General features: G+C 44.8%; 1 protein-coding gene and 2 long non-coding RNA genes across 4 annotated transcripts; 2 read left to right on the top strand and 1 right to left on the bottom strand.

Moving 5' to 3' along the window:
- The first annotated feature begins 2,238 nt into the window (after positions 1–2,238).
- LOC126984440 (uncharacterized) lies at positions 2,239–5,246 on the top strand. Its single transcript, XR_007736742.1, has 2 exons — positions 2,239–2,442; positions 2,747–5,246. It is a non-coding gene; the product is annotated as an uncharacterized LOC126984440 (long non-coding RNA).
- A 1,083-nt stretch (positions 5,247–6,329) lies between these two features.
- Positions 6,330–12,194, bottom strand: LOC126984435 (vacuolar protein-sorting-associated protein 25-like). 2 transcript variants are annotated; one of them, XM_050838055.1, is made up of 5 exons: positions 12,030–12,194; positions 9,706–9,834; positions 9,013–9,117; positions 7,564–7,694; positions 6,330–6,629 (listed from the first exon to the last, which is right to left on the bottom strand). In XM_050838055.1, the coding sequence occupies exons 1-5, from the start codon at positions 12,149–12,151 to the stop codon at positions 6,517–6,519; spliced, it is 600 nt and encodes a 199-aa protein (XP_050694012.1). In that variant the 5' UTR covers positions 12,152–12,194; the 3' UTR covers positions 6,330–6,516. The 2 variants fall into 2 exon arrangements, with proteins under 2 accessions (XP_050694012.1, XP_050694013.1); XM_050838056.1 differs by lacking the exon at positions 6,330–6,629 and adding an exon at positions 7,175–7,311.
- LOC126984436 (uncharacterized) lies at positions 6,919–7,575 on the top strand. The gene is made up of 3 exons (XR_007736728.1): positions 6,919–7,065; positions 7,203–7,339; positions 7,466–7,575. It is a non-coding gene; the product is annotated as an uncharacterized LOC126984436 (long non-coding RNA).
- Positions 12,195–12,205: the final 11 nt, after the last annotated feature.

Genomic DNA, 12,205 nt, shown 5'->3' with positions numbered 1-12,205 from the left:
ACAAAATACAAAATACAAATACAAAAACTTGCGCGACAGAGAATTACAAGATACCCAAGAAAAACAGTGCAAATACAAAATACAAAATACAAATACAAAAGCTTACACGACAGAGAATTACAAGATACCCAAGAAAAACAGTGCACATACAAAATACAAAATACAAAATACAAATATGAAAACTTATGCGACAGAGAAATTACAAGATACCCAAGAAAAACAGTGCACATACAAAATACAAATACAAAAACTTACGCGACAGAGAATTACAAGATACCCAAGAAAAATGGTGCAGTTATGAATGCTACAAAATGACCAATACGAAAACTTAAATAACAAAAATGAAAAATCCAAAAAAACAGTGCAGATACGAATGCGATCAGAAGCTTTAGTCTCGCTACACCGAAGAGAGAGAAGGTGTTCGAAAATCCATCATACAAGGGACAGTTCAGGATCACTTTGCGTTACGACACAGTGCAATCAAAACCTCAAGTCTCGCTACGTCACAGAGATAGAAGAGGAGGTGTTCGAAGACCCATCACATGAGGGAGAATCCAGGCCCACTTTCAATTACAACACAGTGCGATCAAAAACCTCAAATCTCGCTACGTTGAAGGGAAAGAAGAGATGATGTCCGAGAGGGCCGTGTGTCTACTAAAGCTAGGGAGACTATCATATAAGTAGCTTGTAAGGTAGTTAGAGGAGAGGGAGTGAGGTAAAGGCCTGTGTGTGCGATGGGTGTGTTCTGAAGCTCCTGTTGGATGTGGTGTGTTGGCGAGCTGCAGTCCGCTGTCTCTGAGTTCCCTCATTCACCGTCTCTGTACGAATTGATGAGGGTAGAGAGCGATGCCTGTGTGTGCGATGGGTGTGTTCTGAAGCCCCCTGTTGGATGTGGTGTGTTGGCGAGGTGTAGTCCGCTGTGTCCGAGTTCCCTTATTCACTGTCTCTATGAATTGATGAGGGTTGATAGCGATGCTCTTTTGTCTTGGTGGAAAGGGGTTATTCTAATTATATATCCTTTTGTTTTTGTTGTTGTCATTTGTTTATTTTCATTTTTTTTCTCTCTGGTAACACTTTTTGTTTTTCTTTATTTTTTCTCTGGTAACACTTCTTCATAGTTGTTTTTTCTCTGGTAACACTGATTTTCTTTTTTTTTTCTTTATTTTTTTCTCTGGTAACACTTCTTCATAGTTGTTTTTTCTCTGGTAACACTGATTTTCTTTTTTTTTTTCTTTATTTTTTTCTCTGGTAACACTTCTTCATAGTTTTTTTTCTCTGGTAACACTGATTTTCTTTTTTCTTTTCTTTTTTTTTTCTCTGGTAACACTTCTTCATAGTTTTTTTTTCTCTGGTAACACTGATTTTCTTTTGTTTTTCTTTTTTTTTTTCTCTGGCAACACTTCTTCATAGTTTTTTTTCTCTGGTAACACTGATTTTCTTTTTTTTTCTTTTTTTTTTTCTCTGGTAACACTTCTTCATAGTTTTTTTTCTCTGGTAACACTGATTTTCTTTTTTTTTTCTTTTTTTTCTCTGGTAACACTTCTTACTTTTCTTCTTTTTCTTCCTCTTCCTTTTGTTTTGATTCTTCTTTTTCTTCATTATTAAATCCACTTCTTTTTCCTCTTCCTTTTCCTCTTCTTCTTATGTTCTAATACCACCAAATACTTCTTCTTCCTTTCCTTCTTCTCCTTCTTCTTTTCTTCTACTCTCGTTCTTCCGCTATTAACTATGCAATTACGTACAGAACCCCGCTACGCCACGCCACACAGGGCATCTCATCAACACGCCACACCACCTAGGGACTCGTCAATGCTCGTACCACCCTGAGGAGACAGTCACAAGCTCCCACAACAAGCACGGTACGGGAGCGACGTTACCGAACTATCCCATCACATTGTAACTTCCGGCGATCTGTAACCATCGCAAAACATCGCTGACGGTCTTATCGATGAACTGTGTGTCGTCGTCTGCAGTGTTCCGAGTGCGATGACACGGTAGCGATAGAATGGGAGGGTACCGATTAAGTAGGTTGTAAGGTTTGTAGTCACGTGTGGAGGTGAGGTCTGTCTGTGCGGTCGGAAAATAGCGATGGTTCCTGTGTATTTCTCGTGTCGTAAGAGCGGTACAGTTGCGGACGGGAACGTGTGGTTTTCCGTTTGTGGTCTAAGCTCGTACGTCGGTGGTCTTGTCCGATGCAGCGAGGATGAGGACACGGAGGAGGAGTCAAAATAAATGTGCGAGAGTGAAAAAAAAATATATAAGGAAAATGAAAAATCTCGTCCCATTCAGCGAGGAGGAGGAGGATAAGGATGAAGAGGCAAAGTAAATATGTGTGGGATTATTACGAACTTCTCTGGTGCCTGAACATGAGGGAGAGTGAAAAAAAAATATATAAGGAAAAGGAAAAATCTCGTCTCATTCAGCGAGGAGGAGGATGAAGAGGTGAAGTAAATATGTGTGGGATTATCACGAACTTCTCTGGTGCCTGAACGGGAGAGGAAGAACGAAGGAAAAGGGGAGAGAGCCACAAAAGTTCATGAAAATTATACGGAAGAGGAAAAATCTCGTCCCATTCAGCGAGGAGGAGGAGGAGGAGTAAATATGTGTGGGATTATTACGAACTTCTCTGGTGCCTGAACGGGAGAGGAAGAACGAAGGAAAAGGGGAAAGAGAGCTACAAAAGTTCATGAAAATTATACGGCAGAGGGAAAATCTCGTCCCATTCAGCGAGGAGGAGGAGGATAAGGATGAAGAGGCAAAGTAAATATGTGTGGGACTATTACGAACTTCTCTGGTGCCTGAACGGGAGAGGAAGAACGAAGGAAAAGGGGAAAGAGAGCCACAAAAGGTCATGGAAATTATGCGGAAGAGGAAAAATCTTGTCCCATTCAGCGAGGAGGAGGAGGAGGAGGATGAAGAGGCAAAGTAAATATGTGTGGGATTATTACGAACTTCTCTGGTGCCTGAACGGGAGAGGAAGAACGAAGGAAAAGGGGAAAGAGAGCCACGAAAGGTCATGGAAATTATACGGAAGAGGAAAAATCTCGTCGAAATCAAAACATCCGGAAAAGAGAAGGCCGTTAAAAGATCACAAGCATTAAAAGAAAGCGGAAACGCAGACCCAAGAACAACAACAACATCAACAACAACACACTTACGAAGCCACTGATTGACGGGTTGAGCGCGTGACATACCAACGCGCTCCACAATCGTCCGTTCGAGGCACCAACACCTGCATTTCCGAGATCGTTAACTAGGGAGATAGAACACTAAGACTAGACTATCAACTACTGTACATAACTGGAAGAACCTGAGTATGTGTGAGGGAGTGTCCGAAGGGCCCGCCGCTTGCCAGTCTGTCGTTAGTTAAAGCTACGTTAAGGAGAGGCGGCCGAGGGGGGGCGTGTCGTGTGGTGAAGCTGTGTGTGTGTTCTGATGCTTCTTGTGGGGGTGTGGGGGTGTCCGTGTGCGCTGGAACAGAAGGAGGTTGATGTGTGTTAAGCTCCTGGTGGGGGAGAGCGGTGAGCGGACAGAACAACGGATGTAAACTAACTCACTCCACCCCTCACGTCATATCACCCAGGCATTCTATCGTTTCCGAGGCAATATCTCTTTTAAGTGCTTTTTCCTGTTCCACCCTTACGTCATATCACCCAGGCATTCTACAGTTTCCAAGGCATATCTTTTTCTTTTATTGTTTTATGCTCTTTCCTGTCGTACAAGTTATTTTTCCTTTTAATTTGTGTAAGGATTGTGTATTGAAATGTCTGACAATAACAAAAAAAAGGTTATACGTAAGGCAGGCTTAGCGAGTGAAATGTCTTGAGTAGAAATGGGTTATATGGGTGAGTCTGTATCTGTGTGTGTGTGTGTGTGTGTGTGTGTGTGTGTGTGTGTCGAGCACCCCCAGGCCCTCACACCCACAACACATTAGATTGTAACCCAGCACAGGAAGATACCATTAAGCGAATCACACACACACACACACACACACACACACACACACACACATACACACACACATCTCTTTACACACACATACACACACGCATATCTCTCTTTCCCTTCCATTCCTCGCTGTGTTCCCCTTCCCTATCCTTCCTTCCTCACACACATACACACACACACACACACACACACACACACGCATCTTTCTCCATTTTTCCCCTTCCCTGCCTCCCATCCCCATCACACCCGTACACACACACGCCCCGCCCCGCCGCCCCGAGCCCCGTGTCAGGCGGCCCCAGTCCGAGTGTCCCCGAGGCTCCAGATCCCCACAGCTGGCTGGTGGAGAGTCTTGTTCTGTTTATATTTTATACTGTTTTTAAGCTTCTTTTGGAGACTTTGCTCTACACTTTGTTTTAAGGATTGCGTAGGTAAGTTTGCCTTGAGGTGATGCACACAGCAAGTCTCTGTAGACATTGCCGAGGCGTGCCCCGCGTACTGACCGACTGACTAATAACCTCCGTTTTCTACCCGTGGATGCCCGTGTTTGTGTTTGGACCGTAGCCGGAAATATTACCTGTTTTACTTTATACAGCGGCCGCCAGTGGAGCTTTACTAGATAAAAATAAATACCTATATTTTGAAATCAAAGAGTATAAAAATATTACAATATAATAGTGTTTAGAAATACAAAAAAATAGTTACTTTCTAGGATTCTAAGTCAGTCAACTTGTTTCCGAGTGCCAACCAAACTCTTGTGGTACAAGCAACGAATCCCGAAACTCTGCGGCACAGGCGGCGAACCCCCACCCTTGCGTCCCACCGCCGCCGCCAGTCTGGAGGACCGTTGGCGGCAGGTCTGGCGCCCCGTTCGCCCAGCCCAGCAGCGCCACGCCCCGGGCAGCCAGCGGCCCCGCCAGGCGCTGCCAGGGAAGGACGGGCAGAGGCGGGGGTGCTGGTGGCCACTGCCGCCCTCACTGGGTCAGACTTCCGCCGGGGGAAGCAGACCCGCCAGGGCAGAGCAGCAGCAGCACCCCAGGCCCCCACACCCCCGGGCCGGCGAGTGTTCTGCCCCGGGCCGCCGCGCCCCGACGCCAGACTCTGCAAGCTTATTAGAAGACATGTTTGCCTTATATATAGTTCATACAGTATAAAATGTGTACCATGTTTTTATATGAAGTGTATTGTTAGGGAGTTGATTTGTCAGATGTGTGCGTCTCTGCCACGACGAGGCACTACTTTTCTCACACCACTGTCTGGGTCGGTAGTTTTGTATGAAAATAAAGTTATGCTACTTGGGAGACCTGTGCTTGGCCTGGGGGCAGACTCTTCACCTCGCACCACACAGGCCAGAGGATGGCTGCTGCTGGGTAAGTTTTGTGACCTCTTTTGGCTACTCTACTTTCATGTTATGTGAGCGGCGAGGAGCGGGCTTTATTTATTTATTTGGACTCTTTTTGTTGCCCTTGAGCCGTGACCTTTGATGTAAAAAAAATAATAAATAAATAACCTGGTAGTAGCGACGGGCCAAATTTGTGGCTTTACCGTGTAGGAGCGATGGGCCAAATTTGTGGCTTTACCGTGTAGCAGTGACGGGCCAAATTTGTGGCTTTACCGTGTAGCAGTGACGGGCCAAATTTGTGGCTTTACCATGTAGCAGTGGTGGGCCAAATTTGTGGCTTTACCGTAGCAGCAGCAGCGTGGCCAAATTTGTGGCTTTACCGTGTAGCAGCGATGGGCCAAATTTGTGGCTTTACCGTGTAGCAGCGATGGGCCAAATTTGTGGCTTTACCGTGTAGCAGCGATGGGCCAAATTTGTGGCTTTACCGTGTAGCAGCGACGGGCCAAATTTGTGTCTTTACCATGTAGCAGTGACGGGCCAAATTTGTGCCATGATATAAACCCCCCAAAATAGATGATACATAAACTGATCACAAATGCTTTGATATATATTATGAAATGGTTTGTGTGAGTGATGATGTTTTCTCATTTTTCTCGCTTGGAGGGACCATTAAGAAACACGATCCCCGCTGCTACCAGGTTAATTTCAAGTCCTTAATTCCCTGATAAGCACTGTGCTCCGAGTGGGCAGGAAAACATGCGACAAACCACTGGAGTCACCTTGTCACACCTTAACTATGGAGACACATTCTTAGATACAGTTGCATATAAATCACAGCAGTATACTTGAGAACTGGCCGCACACTAAACAATACTTCTTCAATCAACTATTAACCGTTCCACTGCGATTGTGAGGGATTTTACGGGAGGGTGCGGGAGAGGGGTAGACGTAGGAACCGATTGACATTTCCAGATATAGTTTACGTATATATTTTAGTTTTTATTCAGCTTTACAAGTGATTAGGAGGGGGACTACACACACACACACACTCATACACACACGCACACACACACTCATACAAAACACACACACACCTACACGCAAGTTTTAATCATCTTTTCCCCTTCATACGAGTGATTGGAATGGGGAACTACACACACACACACACACACTCATACACACACACAAACACACTTACACACACACACACACCTACACACAAGGCCTCAGAGGAACTTTACGCCCTGGTTGTCGCCAAATTCGATAAGCTCCGCCTTCCCCGCCACCTCCAGCGAGCGAAGAGCCTTGAGCATGATGTCGCTGTCCAGGTTGTGGAAGTCTGTGGGGGAGACCGAGGACACACTCAGCATAACACACAGCTCGGTACTTTTAGACTTAGAAGCTTCCAACTCACAGATCGGTTATTTCTAGAGGCAGATTTATTTATTATTATTAAAGCCCGCTACTCGCTGCTCCCAAAAAAGAATTAAAAGAGGCCACTTGGGTGCTGAAACGCTGAATAAAATAACCCATGGCACTGTAAGGTAAATCTCCTCTCCCTGACCCCAGACTATACATTATCTAGCAGCTGTACAATTAGGTTATCACACACCTTCGCCGGCAGTCTCGTCACACTTAAGGTTCCTGAAACGCTGAAAAAAATAACTCACAGCACTATGATAAGTCTCCCCTCCCTGACCCCAGACTATACATTATCTAGCAGCTGTACAATTAGGTTATCACACACCTTCGCCGGCAGTCTCGTCACACTTAAGGTTACTGAAATGCTGAAAAAAATAACTCACAGCACTATAAGATAAGCCTCCCCTCCCTGACCCCAGACTATATATTTTCTAGCAGCTGTACAATTAGGTTATCACACACCTTCGCCGGCAGTCTCGTCACCCTTAAGGTTCTTGAAATGCTGAAAAAAATAACTCACAGCACTATAAGATAAGTCTCCCTTCCCTGACCCCAGACTATATATTTTCTAGCAGCTGTACAATTAGGTCATCACACACCTTCGCCGGCAGTCTCGTCACCCTTAAGGTTACTGAAACAGACCCATAGCATTATAAGGTAAATCTCCTCTCCCTGACCCCAGACTATATATTATCTAGCAGCCGTACAATTAGGTCATCACCCACCTTCGCCGGCAGTCTCGTCACCCTTAAGGTTATTGAAACGGACCCATAGCATTATAAGGTAAATCTCCTCTCCCTGACCCCAGACTATACATTATCTAGCAGCTGTACAATTAGGTCATCACACACCTAGGCCGGCAGTCTCGTCACCGTGGTTAATCTCGTAAAGGGTGCAGACGGTGTTGACGCGACTCGAAGCCTGCGCCCAGCTGTATATCTGCTGCCCCCACTCACCAGGACTCCGCCACAGCAGATACCCTCTGTGGATGGGAACACACACGTCACAAGCCTCTCATGCACCAATCGCGCACCTGCCATATTCCCTTCCTTCTCATTCTTCTCTTTTATTCATTCTTCCTCTTCCTCATTCCCCAAGTTTAATATTTCATCCTCCATTCCTTCGTCTCCATCTTTTTTTAACATGTTACACACACAGCACAAGTTTCTCCCTCGCTTTATGTGAAAAATAACTCCCACAGTAGTTTAACACAGAAAAAAGAGAGTAATGTGTGTTTAGTGAAAGAGATGAAGGAATGGAGGGGAGAGAGGAAAGAAGGGAAGGAAAAGGGAAGAGAGGAGATTTACGAGTGTGTTTTGCGATGTTTACGATAAAAAATTCACATAATAACTTAACACAGAAAAAAGAGAGAGTAATATGTGTTTAGTGAAAGAGATGAAGGACTGGAGGGGAGAGAGGAAAGAATGATAAAAAAAGGGAAGAGAGGAGATTTATGAGTGTTTTGCAATGTTTACGTTAAAAATTCCCACATAATAACTTAACACAGAAAAGAGAAAGTAATGTGTGTTTAGTGAAAGAGATGAAGGACTGGAGGGGAGAGAGGAAAGAAGGGAAGGAAAAGGGAACGAGTGTGTTTTGCGATGTTTACGATAAAAAATTCACATAATAACTTAACACAGAAAAAAGAGAAAGTAATATGTGTTTAATGAGAGAGATCAAGGAATGGAAGGAAGAACAGAGAGAGAGAGGAAAGAATTATATAAAGAAGGGAAGAGAGGAGATTTAAGAGTGTATTTTGCAATGTTTACGTTAATAAATTCACATAACAACACAGAAAAAAAGAGAAATAATGTATCCGTATGAAAGATTTAAAAGAATGGAAGCAAAAGGAGGGAAGGAAAAGAGGAGAGAGGAGATTTATGAGCGTGTTTTGCGATGTTTACTTTTAAAAAAATTGCATTCTCCCTCGACACAGAAAAGAGAAATAATGTATCGTATGAAAGAGATTAAGGAATGGAAGTGAGACAGGAAAGAATGATATAACCTAACCTAACCTAATGTGACCTGACCTGACCTGACCCAACCTAATGTGACCCAACCTAATGTAACCTAACCTAATGTGACCTGACCTAACCTAACCCAACCTAACCTAATGTAACCCAACCTAACCTAACCTAATGTGACCCAACCTAATCTAACCTAATGTACCCTAACCTAATGTGACCTAACCTAACCTGACCCAACCTAACCTAACCTGACCCAACCTAATGTACCCTAACCTAACCTAATGTGACCTGACCTGACCTGACCTGACCTGTCTCTCCTCTCCTTCCACCCACCTCCGTTTGGTCTTGTCCATCCACTCCAGGTTTCCGCGTCGCACCAGCTCGTCCAAAACCACCTGGATGGCATCTGGCGGCAAGGCTCGGCTGATGGCTGGGTTCCTGGCGGCAGAATAGAGAGGGGGGATAGAGGGGGAAGGGGGGGGGGGACGCTCGCCATACCGCCTTGCTAATTCACGTCCTTCCTCTTTATTTTAGTATTTTTTTTTCCTTCATTCCTTCCTTTCCTTCTCTTCTTCAATTCATTTTCTCTCTTCCCCATTCCTTCTGCTTCACTATTTCATCTCTTTTTCCTTCATTCCTTCCTTTCCTTTCCTTCTTTAATTCATTTTCTCTCTTCCCCATTCCTTCTGCTTCACTATTTCATCTCCTTTTCCTTCATTCCTTCCTCTCCTTCACTTCCTTCTACTTAACCTATTTCTCCTTTCATTCCTTCCCTTCATACCTCACTCTCTTCTCCCGTCTCCTCCTCGCTCACCTAAACACAACCTAACATAACTATATTTCATCTCATTTTCCCTCCTTCATTCCTTCATTCTTTCTTTCCTTCTTCATCCCTCATACTCTTCTCCCGTCTCCTCCTCGCTCACCTAAACACAACCTAACATAACTATATTTCATCTCATTTTCCCTCATTCATTCCTTCATTCTTCATCCCTCATTCTCTTCTCCCATCTCCTCCTCGCTCACCTAAACACATCCAGATTAGACGCCTCGGTCACGTCGATCTGGCTCACCCCACAGTTCTTGCCCCATGCCGTCACCAAGGAGCACCACGCATCAAGCTGGGTCCTCCGTACGTCTGCGTTGACCTGCAGCCTGGAATGGGGTGGTCAGGGTTCAGTAGTAGTAGTAGAAGTAGTAGTGGTAGTAGTAGTAGTAGTAGTATGACCCGCTGATTAACTAACCCAACTAACTAACCCATTAAACTAACTGACTAAACTATTATTATTATTATTAAACACACACACACACACACACTAGATAAACAGAAACAGACACAGACAGACAGACAAATGTGATATTATTAGCTGTCAGGTCGTAAAGTTTGGTTGGGATAGTTTAAATATGTTCCCCCGCCCTAAACCCTCTGTGAGCTATTTTGCGGACGTGGCGGCAGATGATGAAATTGCAATAAGTCACTTCATAGTAGTTTCCGAAGAAAAAATAACTATCTCCAAATGAAAAAGCACTATTTTGGCCCGAAATAAATAGCCAGAGTATCAAATTTGGAGATGGGCAACTCTCTGAACATCTACCCTTGTTTTAAAAGTAGACTGGACAGCTACACACGTTCAAACTCCTCTACCCAGCGTTTGTCCGAAGCCACCTGGAATATGCACAAGCAGTAAGGTCACCGAGATATAAGACTTTGGCAGACAACAGTGAACAAGTCCAAAAAAGAACGATCCTTAAATTCTGGGAAATACGAGAGAAAAAGATAAAATCAATACAGTGAATCCAAATCAGAAATAAGACCCAGACTCAGACCACAAGACTACATCAGGAAGTGCCGATCCAAAGGCAAGACTTCCGCTATCTACCTGAACAAGTGGATGGCGTCCAGCACCTCGACTACCCAGAACCACTTAAACTCCTGGACATGCCAACATTGAAATAGACGCTGTAGAGGGGACATGATAGAACTGCGGACACACTTCAACCAATACAAGAAGGTGTTACTCCCAGCATCCTTCAAACCCCTAGGCAGACCTGTGGGCGGTGTTTATGAAGTGCAGCGAACAGTTTTTATTACCGAATGATCTCCCAGATGAGGTTGCCGAGGCCGTATTAATGAATTCTTTAAAAAATCGCTTAGATAATCACTGGAATAAGCAAGCATTTAAATATGACCCCTCCAAGCCCCTGCCTAACCCAACCCACATTCAACATAGCGAGTATCACCGAGACTAGGACTGGACTGCGTTGTGTACTTAAGTGTACTGAAGTGTAAGTGTACATGGACGAGGATGACAAGTGGTAGTGAGGTGTAGGGGCTGTAAGCAAGCATTTAAATATGACCCCTCCAAGCCCCCGCCTAACCCAACCCACATTCAACATAGCAAGTATCACCAAGACTAGAACTGGACTGCGTTATGTACTGAAGTGTACTGAAGTGTAAGTGTACATGGACGAGGATGACAAGTGGTAGTGAGGCGTGGGGGCTGTAAGCAAGCATTTAAATATGACCCCTCCAAACCGCCGCCATGGCCAACCCACATTCAACATAGCAAGTATCACCAAGACTAGAACTGGACTGCGTTATGTACTTAAGTGTACTGAAGTGTAAGTGTACATGGACGAGGATGACAGGTGTTAGTGAGGTGTGGGGGCTGTAAGCAAGCATTTAAATATGACCCAATATGACCCCTCCAAGCCCCCGCCATGGCCAACCCACATTCAACATAGCAAGTATCACCGAGACTAAGACTGGACTGCGTTGTGTACTTAAGTGTACTGAAGTGCAAGTGTACATGGACAAGGATGGCAGGTGTTAGTGAGGTGTGGGGGCTGTAAGCAAGCATTTAAATATGACCCCTCCAAACCCCCGCCATAGCCAACCCACATTCGACATAGCAAGTATCACCAAGACTAGGACTGGACTGCGTTGTGTACTTAAGTGTACTGAAGTGTAAGTGTACATGGACGAGGATGAGAGGTGGTAATGAGGCGTGGGGGCTGTAAGCAAGCATTTAAATATGACCCAATATGACCCCTCCAAGCCCCCGCCATGGCCAACCCACATTCAACATAGCGAGTATCACCGAGACTAAGACTGGACTGCGTTATGTACTTAAGTGTACTGAAGTGTAAGTGTACATGGACGAGGATGACAGGTGTTAGTGAGGCGTGGGGGGTGTAATGAGGCAACAAGGTACTGAACTCCCGTATCGCAGGTAAACGAGGATCAAGCCTCTACCGTAACCCCTGAAACTACACCTCACCCATCGCAAGTAGTGGCCTTTCCCTATGTTTTTTTATGTTTTTATGCCTTCCAGCTAATAGTAACTCACGTAAAGAAGGGCGGGAAGCTGTATTGCCAAGGCCACTCGAACTCAGCCATGGCGGGGGTGTTCTCTCTCCTGTGGTGTAGGTATGTCACGGGACGCTGCCAGATTGTCGTACTCAGCCTCATGTTTGCCGATTTCCGACCCAAAAACTGTTTCAAAACCCAAATAACTGCCCTCAT

Source organism: Eriocheir sinensis, chromosome 57 (assembly GCF_024679095.1).
Source record: "Eriocheir sinensis breed Jianghai 21 chromosome 57, ASM2467909v1, whole genome shotgun sequence".
Classification (NCBI taxonomy): Eukaryota; Metazoa; Arthropoda; class Malacostraca; order Decapoda; family Varunidae; genus Eriocheir; species Eriocheir sinensis.
This window is presented reverse-complemented; position numbering and strand designations above follow the sequence as displayed.